The sequence below is a fragment of the Aulonocara stuartgranti genome (assembly GCF_965226115.1).
Source record: "Aulonocara stuartgranti genome assembly, chromosome: 18".
NCBI classification, from domain to species: Eukaryota; Metazoa; Chordata; class Actinopteri; order Cichliformes; family Cichlidae; genus Aulonocara; species Aulonocara stuartgranti.
This window is the reverse complement of record NC_138954.1, coordinates 14,265,771-14,290,845: the sequence shown is the minus strand read 5'-3', so window position 1 is coordinate 14,290,845 and position 25,075 is coordinate 14,265,771. Positions and strand designations below refer to the sequence as shown.

The 25,075-nt window shown below is 39.6% G+C and overlaps 2 protein-coding genes across 4 annotated transcripts; one reads left to right on the top strand and one right to left on the bottom strand.

The window, feature by feature from the left end:
- Positions 1–1,949: 1,949 nt before the first annotated feature.
- On the bottom strand, positions 1,950–15,930 carry LOC309693215 (uncharacterized protein). Of its 2 annotated transcripts, none has more exons than XM_082512241.1 (4): positions 15,858–15,930; positions 11,415–12,098; positions 9,237–9,396; positions 1,950–8,835 (listed from the first exon to the last, which is right to left on the bottom strand). In XM_082512241.1, exons 1-4 carry the CDS (start codon positions 15,888–15,890, stop codon positions 2,756–2,758), a joined length of 6,957 nt encoding a protein of 2,318 aa, XP_082368367.1. In that variant the 5' UTR covers positions 15,891–15,930; the 3' UTR covers positions 1,950–2,755. The 2 variants fall into 2 exon arrangements, with proteins under 2 accessions (XP_082368367.1, XP_082368368.1); XM_082512242.1 differs by lacking the exon at positions 15,858–15,930 and adding an exon at positions 13,030–13,122.
- An 85-nt stretch (positions 15,931–16,015) lies between these two features.
- On the top strand, positions 16,016–25,021 carry tcea1 (transcription elongation factor A (SII), 1). Of its 2 annotated transcripts, none has more exons than XM_082512244.1 (10): positions 16,016–16,399; positions 19,065–19,127; positions 19,215–19,320; positions 21,375–21,477; positions 21,825–21,970; positions 22,075–22,131; positions 22,684–22,838; positions 23,272–23,418; positions 23,588–23,659; positions 24,621–25,021. In XM_082512244.1, exons 1-10 carry the CDS (start codon positions 16,325–16,327, stop codon positions 24,627–24,629), a joined length of 933 nt encoding a protein of 310 aa, XP_082368370.1. In that variant the 5' UTR covers positions 16,016–16,324; the 3' UTR covers positions 24,630–25,021. The 2 variants fall into 2 exon arrangements, with proteins under 2 accessions (XP_082368370.1, XP_082368369.1); XM_082512243.1 differs by having other exon boundaries at positions 16,019–16,399; positions 21,822–21,970.
- The last annotated feature ends 54 nt before the right edge of the window (positions 25,022–25,075 follow it).

Genomic DNA, 25,075 nt, shown 5'->3' with positions numbered 1-25,075 from the left:
TACACGGACTAAAACACAGACTTAAAACAACAACCAGTAGATAACAATTTTGTATCCAAAATCAGTCTATTAAAGTACATCTTTTAATAGTTTAGAGGATAAACGGAGTAATGTAAGCCTACAGCTCGTTCAAAATTCACATGTTTCACTTAGTTGTAACCAAAGTCAAATACCACCAGAGCCCAGAGATGCTTCTAGGCACTCAACACAAATAGGATTATTTTCACTATTTTATAACTCAACCCTAGAGCTGGGCGATAGAACGATAACGATATGTATCGCGATATAACTTTTACTCGATAGAGAAATTAAGCTATCGCGATAGACCTCGCCGCTCTTGTCCTCTAAAAAAAAAAAAAAAAAAAAAAAAAAAAAGGTCAGCCAATCCAAACTAAGTAGCGCAGAGCTGAACCAATCACAGCCGCAGCGTCACGTCGCGTGACTTGTTACGTACAGCACAAGTGCCAAGCCGCACGTGTGTTTGTTTGGGAAGCAGCCAGCGCATAATGGAGGAAATGAGTGTGCCGACTAGAAAAATCAACCGAGCGTGACCGAAGAGAAAACAGATGACGGTTCCAATGCCGGAGAGATTGTCGAACGGAAGAGCCATAGAAGTTCCGTAGTGTGAAGGTATTTCGGCTATTTCAAGTCTGACAAAAAACAGAGTAGCGTGCACTGTAAATTGTGCCGAAAGCAAGTCTGGAAATACAATAAACTGGTGCATGCGTCACACTGTGCGCCACGTTATTGTTTCGGTGAAATGAATTTCTACAATACTGTTAATTCTACTCTCTGCAGTGTTTAAATGCTTACATATACACACAGTTACTGTCCGTCCACACATACGACTCGGTTCTGCTTCTATGCCCCAGCTTTGTTTACTTTTTCCCACCGAGGCTTCTAGACTTCTGATTGGCCAACATTTCTGCACGGCTAGGAATCTAGCGCCACCTGCTGCTTTGGCATGTTCATAGCAGCGTTTTCCTTCATTTCTGCCTTTATGTGTGGACGGGATTATTTTTTAAAACGAAAACGGAAAATCTCCGTTTTCAAAAATACCCGTGTACGTGTGGACGTAGCCTCAGTCTCTGACTGGAAGCGCTAATTCGTCATTCGGCTTTTGTCAGACTAAAGTAACTGTTAAAACTGTTTGAAAAGCTCAGCTATACAACAAGGAGAGATTGAGAATTTCCTTTTAGTTCTCAGTTTATTTGATACTGACAAAAGTTAGTCAGTTTTGTCTATTCTTCTGTAAAACAAACTAAGATTTATTTTTAGAATTAATATTTTGTTTCTAAGTGGAATTGACAATTTAGTCTGTTTCGTTTGTTCTATTTTGAAACTTAAACGCTTTAGCGGCTGCCTTTTGTGTAGTTTGCAATATTTGCCTTTATTTATCTGAAAAAGTCTCATGTTCCTTAAGTACATCTACCCTGTTGAACTTATTATGGGAAATAAATATTTAAAAACAAGCTGCTGATTATTTCACATTTTACTTGTGAGCAACGGCACATTTAAATCTTACAAATATAGTTATTTGGCTTATATCGTGATAGATATCGTTATCGCCTGAAATGAAAAAAACATATCGTGATATGAAAAAATCTCATATCGCCCAGCTCTACTCAACCCTGAAAGTATTTTGAGGAGACAGGGATGAGTGTATATTTTTTGAGCTGCCTTTTTTAACCCCTACTTATAACTGGGCTACATTAGTCAATTTTCTATTTGAGAGAATAACATCCCACAGGCGTTTGTCACCTAAATCTTTTTAAAAATCAAGCTGACAAACTCATGGACTGACTCACTGATGTGATGATTGATTGACTGACTGGGTGATTGATTAGACGATGGATAGAGTGGTAGACAGGCTAATAAAACCACCAAAAATAATCTCTTCTGTTTCCAAAACTTCTCCACTGTGGACGTGTGAACATGTAAACACAGGCTTTAAACACAGGTACACCTTTAATAGAGATAGCAATGTAAGTTAAATATTGACTGTACATACAACATTTCAACTCACACCCAAAGTGTGGGTGTTAAAAGAAGGCACATAAAAAAAAAAGTAAAAACTCAGAAATGAAAATGTTCACTTTTCTATCATTGGTTATCCTGATGACCACTTTAACACATCCTGATATGTTGATAAAATAAGAAAGCATTCAATTATTACAGAACCAAAGCAACAGTATCAGTTTTGTGTTCACCCAATCAGTTTCACTCCTTTGTACTCTATTTTTGGCCTCAACCAAACCCTAAAGTAAAAAGCCAGTACTACAGTAGTCCAATTCACAAGTAGTATATATCCTGCTGATTAAATGAGCCTGGGTAAGAAACCTATAACTTATAGATTTTTTGCAAGTAAATCAGTTCTTTAATCTAAAAAGATCAAACAGCTATTAGAAACAAATGTTCTGGACAAACCCAAACCAGCAGTAAAATAATACAAGCAATGAAATCTGCTTTCTATTACAGATGACCTTTTTTTTTATTTCCCGTATGATGTTCAAGAGATTTGAGGGAGAAGAAAAATAGGTCTTATTTGTTTACATTCTTCTATCCTATCAAACACTACCTGATATTCAGCACCAAAAAATATCGTAAATTTAGACTTTTTTTCTGTATTCAAATGCAAATAAGAGGCACAACTCTCATGGTTCATAATTATTTACAGATAAAACAACAAATTTTTCAAGTTGCATGACATTAAACAACAAACACAGTCAATACTAGCAGCTGATTCTGTTAAATATCATAGTATGGGGCAGTATTGGCCACATCTCAAATGCAGATTGTCCATTGAGTCTTGTGCTTGTAGTACATGGTTTACGCCACCAGATGTCCTACTTGGCTGTGTCACAACCGCTGACTCGCCCTCGGGATGAACTTTTCTGTCTGGGATTCTGAACTCCACTGACGCAAAGGAAGACTGACTGCCATTTTTATTTGCCCAGGTTTTTGATGTGTCAATAGTAGGTGACACCCTGACACCCCTGCCTCGAGCACTGCTTTTAATACTTGAAGCATCTAAAAAGGGGTCCGAGTCGCTACCATGTGGCAGGTTGTAGTAGATGCACTTTGGAGTCGGAGGCTTCGCCATCTCCTCGAGTTCTGATGAGGATATGGCTGCAAGGGGACTGTGCTGAGTTTTGAAATGGGGCGGGGAATCGTCGCTAGTGTTCTCCTGACCTGTGTCTACGGATGTGCTGTCCAAATTGCTGTACATTCCCAGCGAGACTGGAGGAGATTTTCTTATGAGATGGTTCTCCTTTAGGAGCCATCTGCCTTGATCAATCAAAACCCCATCCGCTGAGTTTTGTGAGACAAAAGAAATGCACTGTGCAGCCTGTGTGGTGGCTTCACGATCTGCTTTTAATGAGCTTGCTGCACTGAAGTAAGAAAGATCCTCCCTTGAGGCTTTAGTACCTGAGTCACTGGAACTAGGAAAGGTTCCTGAGTTACTTGCAACAGACAACTCTGAGCTAGCCAGTTCCAGACTTGTCCTCTCAGCTTGGACAGCTGAATGTGTATAGACTGGAGAAGGTTTCTCTGAAGCCTCTCCTCCACTCTCTGACATAATATCTACAGACTCCTGAGTTCTATAGCTGCCGCTCTCTGATGTTTCTGGTCTGTAATCAGATAAATCAGAGGTGCTCGGGCTTGGCAGGCATTTTAAGCCGTATGAACTGTCTTTTCTGCTTTTCAGAAGAACACTTTGCTTGGTTTTTACAACCTGAGCATTATCAGGCTCTATCCTAAGGTTCCCATCCTTGTCATATATGAATACAAGCGAAGAAGACCGGAGGGCATAGTTCACAAAGTCGAGTAATTCCTGGGATATTTCCCCTGGATGAGATAAACTGCCACTTCTTTCTGTAAGCATCTCTCCTCCTTCATCTGTTTCAGTAACCGTGTCTGTTCCGTTACCTTTGTCATCAGCACACTGACCTTCAGAGGAGTATTTGCTTGGGGATTCAGTGCCTTGTTTTTTTTCCTGGTCTAATTTCTCTTGTGGCTCCTTCTCTTCATCATCCTCCCTCTCCTCTTCATCTCCAGTTTGACCTGCTGTCAGATTTTCATCCCTCTCTAACTCTTCTCCACATTCTCTCTCTTCTGCTGATTCTTCCTCCTGACTACTTTCTGTTTGCTCCGGCTCTCTCCTCCTGTCTTCAGCCTCATCATACTTTTCATCTTCTGTGTCCATGTCCCTTCCTCCGTCTACCTCTTCCTCGTCTGTTGTTGTCCTTGCTCTCTCTTCCTCTGTATTTTTAACCACAGAATCTCCACTACCTTCCTCCTCATGTTCTTCATCTTGTTCTCTCTCTTCTTCTACCTCCTCCTCTTCATTGTTTCCCTCACTAACCTCTTCTATTTGCTGTGTTTCCTTTTCATCCTCAACTTCTAGCTCATTTCTATCTTCATTAAATTCTTCCATTTCCTTGTCATCATCTGCATTTTCACTAACACTTTCCTCTGCATCTGTTGCAGTAACTCCATTTATTTCTGCTTCCACCTCCTCTTCCTCATCTGCCTCAATACCATCCCCAATTTTCTTTTCCTCATCGTCAGATACGTCAGTACCTTCCAGTAGTTCCTGCTCTACATCACCTGTAACAAGATGTAACTCTTCATTTTCTTCCTCCTCCTGCTCTAATTCTACAGTTACATTTTCTACTCCACCCCCTTTATTTGTGTCTTCCACATTGTCACCTTCATCTTCTTTCTCCTCCTTATGCCTCTCCTCATTTTCCCCTCCATCACTGCTTTTTTCCTCACCTTCCTCGCAAACCTTCTCATTTATCTTCTCTTCCTCCTCTGTCTCCCCAGCACCCTCTCTCTCATCTGTTTCTTCAGCACTATACTGAGTTGGGTCCTCATTCATAAAATCTTCATCTGTCTCATCAGCCTCTTCTTCCTCTCCTTCTCCTAATTCATCCCCCAGCTCTCTTTCATCCAGTGTCATCTCTTCCTCCTCTTCATCTGCCCCTGCTCCTTTCTTGTCAAGAGATTGCTCATCACTCACTTCCTCTGATTCTGATTGCTCTGGCTTTTCTTCTCCATCTTCCCCTCTTCCCCTATTTTCTTTTTCAGTCCCTTCACTATCGGCCTCTGTGTCTGTTCTATCTCTATATTGCTGGTTCACCTCATCTACTTCCTCTGTTGTTTCCTCTTCATCTGTCCCTTGCTCTTCTTCATCCACCCCTGCTTCTTCCTTATCAACAGACCCCTCTCCGCTGTCTTCGTCTGATTGCTCTGGCTCTTCTTCTCTGTCTTCCTCCCTTTCTCCATCTTCCTTTTCAGTCCCTTCACTTTCATCTTCTGTATCTCCACCCCCCTTAATCTTCACCTCCCTTTTCTCCTCTAGTTGTTCCTGTTCTCTACTTTCTTCTTCTTTTTTCACCTCCTCTCCATCTGTCTCTTGCTCTTCTTCATCCACCCCTGCTTCCTCCTTATCAACAGACCCCTCTCCACTGTCTTCGTCTGATTCTGATTGCTCTGGCTCTTCTTCTCTGTCTTCCTCCCTTTCTCCATCTTCCTTTTCAGTCCCTTCACTTTCATCTTCTGTATCTCCATCCCCCTTAATCTTCACCTCTCTTTTCTCCTCTAGTTGTTCCTCTTTTCTACTTTCTTCTTCTTTTGTCTCCTCCTCTTCATATGCCCCTCCCTCTTCTTTATCAATAGATTCTTCACTACTTACTTCCCCTGATTTTGCTTCTTGCTCCTCTTCTTCCTCTTCCTCTCTTTCCCAATCTTCCTTTTCAGTCGTGTAACAATCAGCTTCTGTCTCTTTTGTATCTTCATCTTCCCTCATCTTTACCTCTTTTTCCTCCTCTAATTGTTCCTCTTTGCCACTTTCTTCTTCTTTTGTCTCATTTTCTTTGTCTTTTAATAACTCTTCTTTTTCTGTCTGTGATTCTTGGGTTTCACTAGGCTGCTCTGACTTGCTTATTATTTGTCCCTGTTGGGTATAAACTGCATCAGGAGTGTCTTCAGTTACACATCGACTATCAGACTCAAGTGATTGTTTTGTTTCATCGTTACAGTCCTGGACAAATTGCTCTAAATCTTCCTCTGAGTCTGACTGGTTTCGATCAGTCTCTACACACTGGCTCTCTTCCACAGGGTAAAAAGTTCTGATTGTCGAAGCGATCTGTTCCCTGAGGTCTTGCGGCATGCTCAGCTCCTCCATCAGCTCATCAATGCCCGAATGCTGTTCCTCAAATGCATCGCCGCCTTCAGAGACGACATCGAGCGCAAACTCCGTTTCTGACACTTTGGGAGAAAGGGGTTCACTTTCAAGCCTTTCCCTCAGAATCTGGAAATCCTTCCAGCTCTGTCTTAAACGAGAAGATGCTCTGCTTTGCAAATCAGTCAGACTTGCTCTCTGCTCTTCCTCGTCCTCGATGGCCGAAATCTTCTGCAGGGACTCCATCATTAGCATCGCCTCTGACTTGGTTCTTGATATTTTATCCTCTCGTGGTGTGGAGTCTATGAGGTGATCTCTCAGAGTCATCACTGACAAGAATGACACAAAGGCTTTACACGACGAGCCAAACACTGAGGCTACTTGTGTCGGGAAATCGGGAAGGCTGTTAGATTTTTCAAGGTTGGATGCCACGTTGGTGTCAGAGGCTCTTCTGATGCACTGAATGGATGAACAGAGTTGTTGCAGGGCAGGCTTTATCTTTGCTTTGGGACTCAAAAAGTTAGATGATGAAGATGTTTCGTCGCCAGCTGGACAGATGGCCTCTGCAGATTTGTGTGGCCTCAGTCTGTTCTCCTGATGTTCAAGGTCAGCTCTGACATTTGGCATAGAAACACTTAAACCTTGTACTGTTGTTAGTTCTTGGTGGCTAAGAGGAACTGATAGACAAGATGATGATCCCTTTATAACATCATTGGAGGATGGGTTATTTTCATCAAAATTAGTATGGCATTCATTTTTTTCATCTGATTCAGAATCTCCGCCTATCTGAAATATAACCTTTGTTCGAGATTGTGTTTCCTCTGTGATCACCTCCTCTGGATATGGCACTTGGTCTGGGGTGACTTTCTCCAACCAGTTCTCAACATATTGGTGGATCTCGGAGGGTGAAGGATCGAGAGAAGGCATCGAAACAAGCGGTTTTGTTGGTGATATTCCGCTTTCAGGCATGGATTTTGGCTTGCTAGTTGTCTTTTTAGTAAGAGATTTGTTGGGTTGCAAAATGTCTGACATGTTCTTTTTCATTTGAGGCCTTCCAGTTGGAGTATTTACATTGTGGCCAATATCGCTAGCAGCTTCTTTGCTTGTGTTTTGTCTCTGTGGTGCTGTTCTAACTAATGAGGCTGAGCTCTTTGTTGGTGTTTTTTCACCTTTATTGGATTTCTTAGATTGGAGACTTTCTGCTTTCTTTTCTGCTCCTTTACTCTTTTGACCACTTCTAGCACTTTCAGAAGAATTCACACTCCTTTTCCCCACACTGACCTTACTGCTTAGCTTGTCAGCAGATGAATGCTTGCTATCTTTTGAGGGGCTGATTAGGCTTTCCTTCGGTTTTTTATCCGTGTTACTTGTTGAAGTTGAACTCTTCTGGCTCCTGGCAGACGTAGTCATCTTTTTCTTCGTCGTGCTTTTTGGAGTGTTGTCTAGTTTTACTCTCTCTAGAATTTGAAGGTTTCTCTTGGTTTCGTTTTCACTCGGTGAAGACAGATTGTTTGTATTCTCATGTGTCAGAGATACTGGCTCTGATGACAGTGATAGCATCTCCTCTTTCTGCCTTTGCAGTGAGTCAGCAGTGGGTGGCTGCCAGCTACAATCTATATCACAATCATTACTCGATGAATGAGGCCCTGAGTCAGTCGACTGTTTACTTTGTGGTGCCAGAGGGGAGCCATGTAAAGGAACGCCATCTACACTATATTCCTGATTCGCCAAATAGTTGTCATAGCAGCCTTGGGTCTCATAAATATGCATCACAGTCTCTCTAAACTCCATCCCATTATTCTGTATCTGAAGGACCTCAGCAACTCCTGATGACCTGATGGAGGAGGGGGTGCATTTGTTGCTCATTCCTGCGGATGCTGTTTTGCGAGGTTTTGGGATGGGTCTATTGCTGCTGCTGCTGCTGTGTTTGACAAGGCAGTATCCCTCCGTTGTTTCGCCATCGGCTGTCCTTTCCACATAGGAATAATGTCCCAGCATGCTCTCTTGCACCCCTGACTCTGTGACCCTCTTCACACTCTCAATAGACGCCTTTTTATTAACATGTCGAGGACCAGGTGTGGGAGTGCGTTTGACACTTTTTTTCGCCTTTCTCGTAGCTGTTGAAGTGTATCCTTCACATGTTCGCTCATCATTAAAGCCGACGCCTCCAGCTGCGGAGGGAAAGTTCTCCTCTTTCGTTTCTTCCTCGCTGATACTAGAGGAGTCTTTGGGAATGACATTGTTCGAGTCAGGGGAGCGGTTGCCTGACTCAGAAATTGAGGCACAAGCTGCCCTCTTGCTAAGGCTGGTGCGGCTGAGTGTGGTTGTCCAGTGGAGCATCTCCTCCTCCTTAATGGTCAGACGAACTTTCATCTCCACAGTCATGCTGCCATCTTGATTCACGCGGAAAGACTTTTCAATGTCATCATCGTGAGGTACGATGCAGGTTTGATTCACGTTATCTTCCCTGCCAGTTCCGGACATCTCCATAGATGTGTGATGCTGATTGGCTTCTGCTTCAAGTACTCTATTGTGGGGATGCAGGTGGCCATTTTGAGACTTGTTTATCTGGTTCACAATATATCGCTCTGATGACACGGAGAAGTTCCTTGATCCTCGTCCGCTCGAGAAAGACTTTTTATTCTCTGCTTTCAGAGATGTTTGGAGAAGAGATGGGACAAAAAAGAAAGAAAAAAGATCTTGGGTCACGTAAAGATTTTGCAGTAGTGCTTCAAAGAATAGAATAGCAGAAATTATAATAAGCATGCTTATGTGCTTCACTCTCATATCTTTCTTTTGAAAATTAATCCGGACACCCACAAAAAATCTACCATTTTTATTTTATACCATTGTTTTGGTATGAAAGTAAACAAGATACAACGTGAGATTACTCTGTGCTTTTTTAAGAGATTTGACACTTCAAGGAAAAGATTGTATAGATTCAAACTTGCGTACAGAGAGCGTATGAGAGAGGTATGAGAGTAACTGAATAGAATAACAAAACATAACATATTTCCTTTTCCCCGTGGCGTAAACTAACACTTACGTGCTCTAGGTTGTAACATTGATGGTTCAGCAGTTTCCAGGAACATGGCCTGTGCCATCTGGCCTGTTCTGTGAAAACTATAGTTTGCTAATCTGAAAGGCTCGTTGCCTGCTGCCACAACAACTCCAGAGCACAAGATGATAGCAGCAAGACCATCAACCTAAAAGAGGAGAAATGAGATTGACATTCAACATGGGAAACCGCAGATTTTCTTCATCTTATGAATGCATCACTTACTCTATATGTGACTATTCTAAATTATGCACTTCTGAGCTTTTTTTTTGAATAACACAATTTTAGTCTGTAATTTATATCCCTTAAAAACTGCCGAAAATTAGATTCTTTTATTTTTGCGTCATTCCTTCTCAAATCAACACTGGTCTTCTGTTTGATCGTCTCAGATTTGCATATTTTACACACATTTTATGGTACAAAGGTTAAACATATAGAACGAGTCCTGTACAATTTTAGCTTTAATCTCCTAGGACCTGGCGTCCACATATATGGACATCACATTTTGGATTATTTAGACCAAAATACTCAATTTTGCTGATATCCACCTACAAGGACATTATACTGCTACTGTTCTATTGAAATTTTAAACGAATATCCTCATATGTGGCTCTCATTTTTCTTAGAAACACAAATCAGGTTTAAAAAAAAAATCTGGTAATTCTTTGTTTATACATTCATCGGGTCCCAATATGCCCAAATATGAAAGAGAAATTAAAATGCATGCCGTGGAAAAGTTCGGGTCTTAGGAGGTTAAATATAATTTTTTTAAAAGCGAACCATCAACCTATTTTCATGCCATCAGAGGCGATGTTTGAACACAAATATCTCAAAGATCATTAAAAATAAAAGCCTAAAATTTTCACTCTTTTTTTCTTACCATCAAAATGAATCAGGATTTGTAACAGATACATCAAAATAATCTCTAATGACACACAGTGGTGTGTATATTTTTCATTTTCAAAACCTGAGTAACTCAATTTAAATATTTCTTGGCAAATAATCCTTTAATTAAAAAAACAAAACAAAAAAAAACATTTAAACTAAAAGACTTTATCCTCATCATCTCAAAGGTACTGAGAGAATTAATTTGGTACATTAAATGTCTATGGAATAATCGGATGTTTGAGTATCTACGATTGCGTGACAACTGAGAAGACTCCACTGATCAGCTGATCGCCTGACCTTGTGTCGTGGTTTAAAAGTCTGGCAGAAGCCCAAGTTGCTTCGTCAAACACAAGCACAAGAGTAAAAAGTCAACCTTAAACATGTAATTAGACTGAAAAAATGTGGATAACCACTTTGTAGATTTGTTTATATCTGTCTGTCTGTAGCTTTTTTTTTTTTTCCATCCTTGTTTTGTGCCAGGCAGACACACCTTTGCTTAATATAGATTGAGGTGTCTTTGGAAAGAAAGTAATATACTTACTGCTATACATAGAAAGTATAATAAGTGGAAAACACAGGTCTCACACAGCAGGGAGCCAATTTAAAATTCACAAAAACATTGCTCCTTTTAAACCCACATAGACAATGAAAAATGCATTTCCAAGTTCTAAGCCTATGTGCTTGTGTTATTTTTGGCTGTTATAGTTAAATATTCGAACCATCAAATTCTATCTCCTTTCTCTTCTCGTAAAACTTTCTTTTAGAAATCACCTACAATCCTGAGGCAATTGCACAAATTTATTTTCACTGATTGCAGAGTGAGATTAAAATGAAATGTAACTGCGCTACATTTACTTAAAAGAAAAACACCCTACATTTGTCGGTATCTATCTGAGAACAATACTAGTAGGTGCATAGCTCGATCTGTTTCTATCCAAACACACACCTTTAGACACATTTTTTTCCTCGCTGAGCTCCTGATCTAACAATGTGGGTGAGGAAGGTGTGGGTGGAGGGAGACACCTCTGTGGCTCCAGTAGAATGAACTGTGCTCTGTAAAACTCATGAGTAATCCAGTATTTCAGATATTTAAATCCCTCCATCCCTTTTGTTCAGAAACTAGCAAAAACATCTGGTTTGTAAAGGATAAAGACTGAAAACGTGGACAAATAGCAACATGTAACATGTAACACTGATGACATAAAGATTTATTTTGGAAATTTTACCCATTTCACAGGACTAGTGATGATTCCTATTTTCAGTTTATCGAGAACTTACTCTTCTGCCATCTGTAGAGTAGAGTTTCAGCACTGGGAACTGCAGGATCTGCGATAGGTAATCCAGCAACGCATCAAATGTTGGAGCTGTTCTTCTCTGCAAAACAATTGTGCGTTTAACACTTGGATCCCTGTTCTTGATGACCATAAGCCTCTTTGGTGTCCGTACTGCCACCCTTTCAGTGACCTTTGCTGGCCTGATGGCTTCATTCTTGCTGCCAAACTGACCAAATCTGAGTCCTTGACGCCGCCGCCGTCGCCCTGCACTGAGCGGTCTGGTAGTATTCCAAGGTACCTGCCGCCGGTTCACTTCATCCAGATTTATTGGCTTCACACGTTTCTGGTCAGAGCACACATAAGCACCTCCATCATGTAAGTCATCTAATGCCTTAACAAGGTGAGTCCCCCGGGGTGTGGTGATAGTCCTCACTCCAAATGCCAGGGGCACTTTCTTGGAAAGAACATCCAGTAGAGCATCAAAGGTCTTAAAGGTGCGGGTATTGATGACCATTCGATGCCCTCCAAACTGATAGTCACCGCTTTTGTAGAAACATACTCTTTTAGAAGCTGAAGGGTCAGACGAGAGCTGCAGGGGTCGGGAGGGTAAGGTCTGCCCACTCCCAGAGGACAGTCCCTGGGTAGGGGGTTCCTGGATAGGTGTAGTGCTCATACTGTCTGGAGGGAACTGAAAAGAGAACAGAGAGGCCATTTCAGTGTAGTCAAAGTCGCTTTTATCCTTTTTTTTCTCTAATTTGATGAAACCAAGATATATAAAAGTTGCTTATAATATAGACAATAAGAGAAATAATACAATAGTAATAGGGAAACTGCACTTTTGGCTTAGTGCAAAGGACATTAGCTGTTTATGTGAAATATAATGAAAAAATAAAATAAATGAATATCAAACTACCACAAACCATTTTCTTTAGAATTTTCTCAGTGTGTAGGTTTTAGGATGCATTTAAGTTGTCGTGAGTGAAACTAAACTGACTGCAAATGTACATAAAGAGGGCTGCAGAATATAATCATTTTTCCTGAGCAAATTCTGTAATCCATTACAGAGAAAACCTTTCAACTTTAATGTAAGGCGAACAAAGTAATAGAAACACCTCTGGTTATACTGCAACAGAGTTCAGTGTCATAAACTACATGCTAAAACTCCACAAATACAGGATTTAATACAGGACAGTTAGACTGAATTACATTTAGCTAAGTGTACCCAATAAACTGGCAACTTTATTTAGATTATATTAATATGATAATACAATATAAACATTTGTATATTATAAGTCAATATAAACACTATCTAAAATTTAAAAAAAGACACATTGAAAGAGCACCATTTGTACTTCAGAGCCTTTGTTGCTCTCATCAATAGAAGATACATATATTAGTGTACAGTAAAGATCGCATGGAAATGATGATGAATAATGTCTTGTAACTTATAACTTATAAACAGTAAACAAACAACAGTGTGATCAGCAAGTCAAAGTGAACGTAAACACAGGCCCTTCACACCCCACCCATACACTAGATCAGACAACCCACTTGAAACACATTAAAATGACTGACTGGATAAGCAAACATGCCGATAGATGAAACAAACAAAATCTTACCGGATAGTTCCCATTTTATCCTAATAATAACAGCTAAAACAACAGAAAGCGTGTATCTGTTGCTCCTCTGAGCGCTGGTCAAAGCCTCTCAGCAGCGTTCGAGGGCTATTTTAGGACGTGCAACATCATGGCCAATTTGCCTAATCTTTGCTCACACTTAATCAGCACATAAGGCAGCAAAAACGCGAAAATACGTAGAGAGTGTACCACAGAGGACTAGAAGAGAATGCTTTTATTTGTAAGGAAGTAAATAAATGATTATGTTATTGTATTAGAGAAAGTGTGGGATATACATGTATATATTTATCGAATAGCTTATTTTGTATTATTTCCAGTAGGAAATCTCCATTTACAATACAGAAATGATCTTATTGGCCATATTTACCGGCGATAAGGTTTTCTCAGCCTTATTGGCCATAAATACCTCATCTCTCCTTTTCCTTATTTGCACTTAAAGACAAAGTAATAAATATTGGGTGACTCAGAGAAGGGTCTAGTAAGTACCAGAATAAGAAATAAATGAAGAAGATGGTGGGAAATGAAAGTATTCCTGATTTCCAGTTTAAATGATATTAGTGAGTGTTTGCCTCTTCCAACAGATACCACAGGTGGCTTGGACTATTTCTAATTTGCAAGCAGTCTGTCTAATCAGATTTGAGAGGTCTTCGCCTAATAGGGATTAGGTTAAAGATTTTGCGCGCTGCTGACAGCGTGAGGTAGAATAAAGTCTTTAGAGAGCACTTTTACCTCACAGCAGGTATTGAAAATCCACCATCAGGACACATGATGCATCAGTATTTAGAGTTCATGCAGTTTGTGCAGCGGGGCTTTAGTAAATAAACAAGAAAGTGGGGAAATCTGTAGCATTGTATCTACACTTGGATGGGGCAATTCATCCAAATGCATGTTGTGGATTTTGAATTTTGGCCGTTGGGAGAGAAGCTAATGTTCGAGCACATGCATCAGGAGTCGAGAGCTGTGTCACTGTACTACAGCTCCCATACGGTATGCCAATTCCTAATTGGCCCCGACTGAATAAAAGGCATTCATATCTCCTGCTAACGTGTACCATCCTAGAAGATGGAGACAGTGGTGGTGAAGAAAGGACATGTGTAAGTCGTCAGGATTAATCCATTACATTTTTTGTGTAAATAAATGTAAATAAGTACAATTATTTTTCATTACCTCATTTCTCTTGCAAACTACATGGCTTTTAGCACTAATTTTAGCATTTAACCTCTCTTTGCTATATACTCTACATTGTATGTACTGTAGCTACCAGTGTATTGCACTTTCTCTGTTAAATTATTCAGAGTGTTTGCAGTGTTTGCCTAACCTTCAGTCATTAGGTGGTAATGTCACATGCTGGTCTCTTTGGATTACAAAGATCCAAATTAGCAAGTCAGTCGTATCACTGTGTAAGATCAACAGTCTGCCATCACTGTGGCCTGGATTGTGGTCCTCAAAGGTTACAAGTTTGAACTACACAACAGTCGTGCCTTCTTCAAAAGCCCAAGTCCATCTAATAATTCCTTCAGAAAAACAGGGGCTCTTTCATGGGCTTTTAATTACACTCAGTAATACATTATTCACCACTGCTTGGGGCAAATCTAATAGATATTGTATATTTTAACCGCTTGGCAAGATGGCAGCATCTGTGTTTTCACATGAACTTAAGCTCCCAAACCACAGCTTACAATGAAGCCATGACACCACCACTCTGCATGTCCACTTAGTCCAGCAAACTGTGACATTGTTTTAACCCTCTGCAGTGGTGACAGATGTGGCCAAAGGTCTTCATAATGCCTGTCTATCTGTCACATTCTCCTGTAAATTATTTATTTCAGTCCTTTCCTAACTTTTAAATAAAATATTCCTCATATTGTATCCTATCCCTTGAAGGAATCTGTACAAACACATACTTGCACTTAAGGATGAACAAGCTGGATCTTTCTGATTTTTTGTCTGCTTTTTTTTTTAATGCCAAATTCACCTGGTTTCACACATATGTCTAATAGGATAACATCATTACATTTTATATCCAAAAGGTCAGATGCCAACTTTCTTTTCTGATCTATTAGAATGAGCTTTGTTGACCAAATATGAACACATGCAATGAGTCAGTAAACTTACACACTGGTAAAGCAGGGCAATGAAACTCAAAAATATGAAGTCTAGTTAAAAATATAGCCTAGGCGGGTTCCACAATAGCTTTGCAATAGATTAGCAACATGTCCAGGGTGTACCTTGCCTCCTGCACAATGGCAGCTGTCTTGTGTAACTTTAGTTTTTTAGCTTGAACTGAGTTTCTGATGCCAGTAATATACAGTAATATATATGTCAGTTACTTATTATTATTATTATTATTATTATTATTATTATTAAAAAAAACTATTTAACTAACTAAAATAAAAAAGAATGGAAAATTGAAAACACTTAAAACTAATTGAAATTAGTTTGTAAATTTGGAAAACTAGCTAATAATAATAATATTAATAATAACAATAATAATAATATAGAGAAATATAAGAGGTTTTAGTATTTGTTAGTTTGGTAAAAAGAAAATGTTACTAGATCTTGCCTAGTGACGTATTGATGGACTAAAACTAACCCTGAAACTATTTTAAACTGAACTAAAACTATAAACATTTTTACACAATAAAAACTAAACTGAAACGAGCAAACCTGCTCTGGAAACTGAAAGAAGTGAACTGCGTCAAAAACAATACATCGAAACAAACAGAAAACAAACAAAAAACAAAACTAGAACTAACTAGAAAATACAAAGCGATTACAACTTGTGAATTGTGTAAGTTCTGGACAGTAACCTGTTGTGTGAGTGACTGTTTTTGTGAAAACATAAAGCCGGAGTGTTTAGGCTGTTGGTCAAGTTGGATTGTCTCCGATTGTGAACCTAGATCCGGATGGCACTTTGGCGCTATCTAACGACAGGTCGCCATGCTGATTTTAAAAAAATCCAGGCTTTGTACGAAGATAAAATTGGCAGATGTTATGAAATATAGTTTTATCTCGGTATTCGGAAAGTCTCCTCTTTGATTAAATTGTCTAGGTGATAGCTGTTCTGGGATATCAGGCTTCCAGAAGGTTGCATGTCGATTGAGTTCCCTTGAGCTCATCGTGCATCTACTAGTCAGGTCTGCTGCGGTCGGTGTGCGGTCCCGGTCCGCCGACTAGCTGTCACTGCCGCTGCTTTCTGTTCAGTGGCGTGGTCTTTGTGGCAAATTTAGTTTCTGGCTTGGTTCTAATTCATTTGGACTTTACCAGCTCGGTCACCATGGGCAAAAAGGAAGAAGAGGAGGTCATCAGAATTGCGAAGAAGATCGATAAAATGGCGCAGAAGAAAAACGGGGTAAGATGTGTGTGAGGGAATGAATGCCGATCTGACTGATGGTGTAGCTAACATGAGCGCTAACTGGAAAATCCAGTCAGGATCGGGCTCAACGTGTGCTAAATAACCCCAAAGTTGTCAACAAAAATTCTGCACTGTTGTGTTGTTCCGCTGACGATGGTTTTCCGGTCCTTGCCCTCAGCAATTAGCTCCAAAGCTAACCTACCTGTTGTTATGACTAATGGGTTAGCCGCTAATAAGCTCCCCTGCGAGTCTGTTTATGTGAATGGCAGGTTTCTATGTTGCTAGGACTTAGCCACGTAGCATCCTACTAACCGCTGTCAGCTTTATGGCCTCGCAAGGCAATAATACAATTCTAGATCTGGTCACTTTTAGCTAATTTAATGACTGAATATCAAATCGTTAAACAAATTAGAGTGATATTGTTCTGTTATCCTTCGGGTTAGGTTTCATTTTCGGGCTTGTTTGGGGGAGGTTTCTTAGTAGCTAATTGGCTAACTGTTAGCTACCAAGCTGCCGCTCCTGTAGTCCAAGCATCATTGCATAAACATAAACAAAGCTGCAGCTAATGATTATCCGTTAATCTGCTGATTATTTCCTCGATTAATAAACGGAACCTTAAAGTGTAAAAGATAATGTAATCAAAAGACTGTAACAGTCCAACATACAATCTAGAATCCCCCAAAAAATGAAAGTCGGGAGATTGGAAGAGATTACCATCATAGTGTAAGGAAAGAGTTAGCTTCATAGTTTCAAGTCAATTGTGAAATGGTACTCCGCACAGAGCTTATAAATAGGAGCCTAAACGTCAGATAATATAGACAGAATACGTGTTCGATGCCCAGCGTACATGATCACTGAAAATATCTTAAAATGACCCTATCCTGAAGTATAATTACACTAATCCAACGGCACATGAAAATAGTATGATTTCTCTTGTGCTTAATTAAAATTTAGAGGGGTGGTCTATTATTAAAAATGCTTACTATACAGAGTTTCTCCTCAAGAGCTGTTTTTCTTGTGTGTTGTGTGTGCGAAAGGAAGTGTATATTGGGATAAGCTCATATAGTCTGTCAGTGAGTTTAAATACTACATTTTATGTTAAACGAGAATTTGAAAAAATGTGAGATTCAGTAAACTTCAGAAGTTTATACCCCTAAAAAAGGTTTTGAGCTTGGACCAATTTGTAGCTTGTATAACTTTCTTTTGTAAAGTCTGTAATTTCTCAAAATAAGTAGGATAACATCAAATAAAATTAAAATGTCTTTGACAAATAACCCAACACAATTACATGATTTTGTTAATAGCAATTTGTCATTATGACTCCTAAAATTTAGAGTGTGAAACCTCCAAAATTTTGTAAAAGCTTACCCCATTCATAACCCTACTGTTTTCTGGATACACGCATGTTCTACATATTTTTGGTTTCTGTTTGAGTAAAATACCATAAAATTCGTTTTTCCACTATTTAACAATAACATATCTCATTTGTTATGCAAAGAAAATAGATTTCCATTAAGATTATTATTATTATTATTACTATTATTATTATTATGATTATTCTGTTTTTTCCCAGTTCACTGACAAAGCAATTGTACATTTTTCTATCTGCTTAATATAAGTACTTCAGGCTTAAATCCAAAATATGACCCCCCCCCTTCACTTTGCTTTTGTTTGTTTAAATGGTAAATGGACAGTGTTCCTCTGGTGTTACTATTATTAATACTATTATTAGTAATAATAATAAAGGCAATCTGTTGCACATGCTTCAATGAGATTACTCTAGCAGAGCTGGAGATCTAGCTACAGTCTTCGTTTAGCAGATGTCCTGCCCTGTCTCTTGCCTACCACATTTAACACATTTAATTTCAAAGAGACATGAGGGGTAGTGCCCAAAGTCTGACCTGCGCAGGCCAATCTGCTCAGTGTCTTCCTCAGTCAAACCAGTTACCACAATTGCTGCAGAAGCACCAAAATAATGTTGACTGAATAATTAACTTTGCACTGCAGTTAGTCATATAGGTGGATACGTTTTTCATTAATGTAACTTACATTTTAAATGGTATCAGAATAATTTAGCCAATGGGGCACAGTGGCTTTACTCGGCAGACCTGGACCTCCGATGATGTGACCCAAAAGATAAACACTGGTCACAATAACCTGGATGTGTCATCTTACTTTTTAAAAGCAGACGAGGCTGAAAGGCCAGTATCAGTTGTTCAGACTGTTGCTGCTCAGCTTCCATATCTAAGGATTCCTAAATTACATATAATCTGGAGTAGATTGAATCCAAAGAAGCTGCCAGTTTGAACAACATTTGTCTTTTAACTAGTCTTTTATTTAAAAGTGGCCAAAAGGTGTTAACAAATTTTTGCTCTTGGTGTTTGTGCCAGATGTGCAAATGTATCAGCGGTAACATGTGTATAGATCCTGCCATATTACTGAGACAGTGCAGAGTGTTGAATGAGCTGCCATTAGCACAAGCTTCCATAACATAGCAGGATGTTCGAAGCACCACATTTTCCTTTTTTGTTTTACTATGTTTTCTTGTGGCTAAACACAGCTCTGGTCTTACTCATGTTGATGATAGAGCTGACTAATCAGTTTAGAGAAAACAAAAAGTGTGTTATGGTCTAAATGATCATCCCTCCGCTTTATTCTGCAGGCTGGAGCTTTGGATCTCTTGAAGGAGCTGCGCAGTATCCCCATGACTCTGGAGCTACTGCAGGTATCATTGCTCATATGTTCTCTGGCTCTGTCCTGGACACAGGCAGCGCCGAAACCCAGATGCTCTGACACCATGTCTTTTCCACAGTCTACCAGAATCGGGATGTCCGTTAATGCCATCCGTAAACAAAGCACAGATGAGGAGGTTACATCTCTTGCAAAATCCTTGATCAAGTCATGGAAGAAGCTTTTGGGTAATTATTATTTTTGTCTTCTATAATGTACTTGGAGATATCTTTTGCATGTCTAAAGCTGTTAGGCATGCTTGTATCAACGCCTATCGATCTTCATGAAATCGAGCCAATTTTGAATTCCCCCCCCCTTTTGTTTTTTACTGTAACACATTGCACTCTGCCGGGTACACCAGCTGTCAAAAATGTCCTCTTGTTCTTTTTATAAATTGCTGACACCAATTCTCAACCCACGGAGTTGTGAGTAAGTGAGCTGTTCAGCAGCACAAACAAATGAACAGCAGCCAGCAGTTTGAGTGAAGATTTGAGTAAAGACAAGCATCAGCCAGAGAAGATTAGAGAGAAGAGATGTTTTTATTGAGGTGTAAAATAGACATAATACTTATAATTTTTCTAAATGCCTAAAGAGTTTGTGGTTTGTAAAGTGAAATCAATACCGCAGCAGGGGATTAAATGTGTCTTTTCTTTTATAATTGGATCTATACCTAAATCTGGATTTCTCTTTGAGTTTCACTGTTTTTTGTTTATTATCCGTTTAGAATGTCATAATGATTATTGATACATAGGCCACTCATTTCCCAGCCTTATGTTTACGCTTTAAGGGAAATTACAATGTAATATTAATTTTGTTTAATCTGGCTTGATTCCTCCATTCTTATTGCATACCTTTGCCCTTGCTCACCTTAAGGCCCTTTCCCATTGGATGCGGCACGCACAGTGCTGTGCTCTGAAACCCATTCATTTCCGGCTGCGAAAATCAAGGCGCGTCAGTACTTGTGCATGCCATGGTCATCTTCATCTGCAGCGCACTGTGATGTTTCTGTTGGTTGTGCGAACGACCAGTAGAAACGAAGCCTACTGCTGCGCCAGTTCAACCACATGACGCAACCACACAAATTTTGGATTCTTTGCTCTAGTTAGCGGTAATTGCAGCCCATGCTGCGTCCGATGTGAAAGGCTCCTTATGTTTTATGGCTGGCTGCATTTGTGGTCAAGGGCATGAATGTGATGGTAATTTTGGGCTTTTAGTAATTTCTTTGAACTTTTCTTTTTCTTATTTCTTTTTAATGAGAAAAATCAAAAACAAAAAAATTGGGTGTAAAAGTTTGAATTTATTTTGGATTTTCTTTCATCCACATAGGGTAAAAACACATCGGGTCAAATACAGCCTCAAATATATACATACACTCAAATCTTTTAAAACATGCTGAAGCTTCTGCAATGTCTTTTTAATTTGACAAGGCCTATAGTGATCATGATTGATTGCATGCTCATAACTACAACTGGTAGTGTGTCTTTGCCAGCATAAAAATGATTTGTTTTACAGGACTCATCAGACTCTGCAATACTCAAAACTAACTCCAAGGAATTCAGTGAAGATCTAAGAAGGAGATTTGTAGATTTATTCAGCTGGGAAGGTCTCCTCTAAACAACAACAGGTTCTAAAATTATCAGTTCAAATAAGAACCACCAAGCCTCAAGCCTGCCTTGGAAACTGCTGGAAACACCAGTGTGTTCACTCGACAGTGAAGCAAGTTTTAGAGAAGTTCTCACCATCTCAGTCCACTGAGAAGGTGAGAACAAAGAAAGAAGCAACTGCTCCGAACTTGAAACAACACGAGCTCAACTGAAATTTGCAGCTGCCCACATCGACAAACCAAATACCTTGTCGAAAATGATGAGGTATGAATGGAGGAGTAAAGGTGAGGCTTTTAAGCCTAAGAACACTGTCAAGCAACATCGTGGGAGTGGCATTATGCTCTGGGGCATAATGCTACAGTTGCTGTCAGTGCTACTGGTACGTTGCACAAAGTTGATGGCATAATTATGAAGCAGAGCTGCCTCCAAAATTTGCAACTTTACCCCAAATCAACAACTTTATGGTTGAAACTTGGACACAGTTGGGTGTTCCATCAGGACAGTGAACCCAAAAACACATCATAACTGGTTTTGGGATGGATAAAGCAGGCTAACATTAAGCTTCTGGAATGGCCTTCCCTTCACCTCTCACTTCCTTGATTCTGATGCCTTCTTAATTTTTCTCACTCATTCTCCAGATGAGCCAGGAGCTGGAGAGAAAGCTTCAGAGGAGAAGAGGAAAGAACAATCAACGCCTGTCGTCTCTCCTTCACAAGGAAGCCCAGAGGCAAAAGAAGAAAGGTAATAAGGAAAACTTTTTTTTCCTCATGCACGCTTTTAGCAATGCTCTCCATTTTAGTGTACACCTGGAATACATCTTTCATACTTAGGAGTTGGAGAAGATATAAACCAAGCCTCAGCTAAGCTAGTGTACTCATAGTTCAAGCCTTGAGCCTGGATAAATGGGAGAGTTGCCTCAGGAAGGGCATCTGGTGTAAAGTCAGCATCACATCAGACATTCAGATCCATCCACTGTGATGAGTCCTTGGGAAACAAGTTAGCAGCTGAAAGCACCTACTATATCTTCTGCTTCTAAGTGTGTTTTGCTTCAGAACTGATTATGACACTTCTTATTGCTCCCATAGCAGCTCCAGCAGCAATTCCAGCAGCAAGAGTGAACCCAGTGAAGTTGCTCCCAACACATTAATCAACACCTTTCCTCGTGCCCCGAGTACCTCTGACTCCATCAGGCTTAAGTGTAGAGAGATGATAGCAAGCGCTCTGCAGACTGGAGGTAATCTGAAACGTTAATATCACAAACTTTCCAAAGCACTTATCTGTAATTGTGTTTTCTTACTCTTTGTTTTTGTCCACTGCCTGATACTTTTTCCTTTACAGATGATTATATCGCTATTGGTGCTGATTGTGACGAACTTGGAGCACAGATTGAAGAATATATCCTTTACATTATAATAATGTATACTTTATTGATCCCCGTGGGGAAATTACTAATCAGGTGTCCGGGGAACACTGTGTAGGGACAGTACCTTGCTCAGGGGTACCTCAGGGTAGCTGTTCGGTGGATTTGAACCCCCAACCTTCCGATTATGGGGTGACCACGCTACCTACTGAGCTATCTCTGCCCTCTGATTGAACTCTTTAGAGTTTTGTTATTTCATAATGTTCTGGATATAGCTACTGTCTTCTCAGTGTCTGTTGTGTATTTTGGTGCTGGTGATATAAATGAGCACATTGTGCCTTTCATCTTTTGAATCACTTGTTTTGTCTGAACACTAGCACCCTTTAATTATAGCGTGTTACACAAATAAAGAGACACTGGAGAACCTAAAACAAAGAACGGTAGGCATGCTTGATAAATGACTACATTAACCACTCTAATAATCGACTAGAAGCATCAGCACTAAGCCACCTGAAAGGCCGGGGATTTCTTTTTGTTGTTATTATATAAATTCATTGGTGAAGTTGAATTCTTTGACCTGCAATTACGCATCTTCCAAGAGTTTAAGAACACAGACATGAAATATAAGAACCGCGTGAGGAGCCGAATCTCAAATCTGAAGGATATGAAGAACCCGAATTTAAGGAGGACCGTGCTGTGCGGGAGCGTAACCCCTGAGCGGATGGCTAAGATGACCGCAGAGGTGTGTGAGCTGTTGATGGCACAATCTCAAGAGACAAACAGTGCCCTTAGTAATTGTCACTAATTATATATTTCGCTCCCTCACGATAGCAGATTTAGTTTACTTAAACACTTATTGGCACTTCTTTCTTTCTTTCTTTCTTTCTTTCTTTCTTTCTTTCTTTCTTTCTTTCTTTCTTTCTTTCTTTCTTTCTTTCTTTCTTTCTTTCTTTCTTTCTTTCTTTCTTTCTTTCTTTCTTTCTTTCTTTCTTTCTTTCTTTCTTTCTTTCTTTCTGACTGACTGACTGACTGACTGACTGACTGACTGACTGACTGACTGACTGACTGACTGACTGACTGACTGACTGACTGACTGACTGACTGACTGACTGACTGACTGACTGACTGACTGACTGACTGACTGACTGACTGACTGACTTTTTCCACCGCTGTAGGAAATGGCCAGTGATGAGCTGAAGGAAATGAGGAAGAATTTGACCAAAGAGGCTGTCAGGGACCACCAGATGGCCACCACTGGGGGCACTCAGACTGATCTGTTCACCTGCGGCAAATGCAAGGGAAAGAGCTGCACCTACACACAGGTATGGATATGCAGGCTGCCTATAGAGGTCTTTGTGGAGGTTGTAGTTATTTAATTTGTTCAGACAATGTGAAATCTGATAAAGCCATGTATATTGGTATTGATAGAGCATACGCTGATTTAGTAGTCTATGATTTTAAGTGACTTTCTTTTTCCGTTTTCTTTCCCAGGTTCAAACTCGTAGTGCTGATGAGCCAATGACCACGTTTGTCTTCTGCAATGAATGTGGAAATAGATGGAAGGTATGTGCCCTAATGCAGGTTTTGTTGAGTCAGTCTTGGAATGCATTAGCCTGTAGACTTCCATCATCCATCAGACTTAAACTTCAGCGATAGAAGTTTAGATAGTGCACTAAGCTCGTTTACAGCAGAGATGTACCAGTTGTGGAACCAGTCAAATGGTTAAAGATACAGTTTGGCAGATGCGTAATGCTGATGTCAATATTTTGTTTGTTTTGTTCCATCTTTTGGGTCACGGAAACAGAGTAGCTGTCTTTTGGTGTTAAATTAGCAAAACATTTATTTTCAAATTTACACTTTTAAGCCTCAGTCCTGCTTATGTTATTAATGTAATACAGGTTTGGGGTATACTAGTAATTAAGTCTTCCCAAGTTCTTGGTCTCAAATTATATTGATATTTTTCCTTTAAAAGAAAGGAGATGAAAGACATTTTATTATGTTAGCCAGTTCGAAATGATTAAAGAAAGCATTTATCTGTTTGTCAGGTACCTTTAGAAAAACGGCTAATTGATGCCACATTCAGGCTCATGTTGATTAAAATCTAAAAGGGCCTGTTTGTAGAGGTCAGATTATCAGCCGACCATCCATGGGAATAGATTTTCCATGACTGCAGGGTCTGCAAAGACCGCACTTGCTCGACGTGTATGTTAATTGAATGTGTGATAGTGACTAAATACACAGTGCACACATATCTGGTGTGTGAAGCTGTTGTTGCTTTTATTGCAATTTGTTGCTCTAAAGGTATGCGTATGGTGCCCTCTGCTCTGTTTATTTATTTATTTTTTAATTTATTTTTTAAATAAACAAATGCCATGGCCAAGAAGAAGACTCATGACTCTGCCTTCTATCTACTTGGTTGTAACTTGAAGATCAGTGTTGCAACAACAAAAAATCCTATCCCATGATTTTTTTTGATTTTTTTTTATTTGATCATTTTTATTATAATAAATTTTTTTTGTTCTAGTTCTGCTGAATCTGCGGCATCATCCACGGCACTCCTACAAGTAGCAAAATTCCTGGACCAGATTCTGTCTATCTGCAACAGATTGGAGCTTTCTATTCTGTGGTACATGGTACACAACATGCCATACAAAGATGCCACTGCGGTTATTGTTTAAGTAAATATCTTGTTAATAGATTGAGCTCATTGTTGGTTCCCTCAACTCCTTCCCCTAAAAATTATTTTACTAGCGTTATTAGTTGTTTCTCACCGTCAGATATATGCGATGGATCTTATCATGCTCTTTTATCTGCATTTTTTATATGTAGTTTTAACACTTTGGACAATGTTGTTTTGCTTCCCCCTCACAACATTGCATTGTTTTATTTAATTTCCCAATAAAGTGTAATCCATTTGATTAAAAAGAGCTGCTTTTCATTAGCTGTCTTTTATGATGGGTTTTCAGTCTCTTCTGGTTA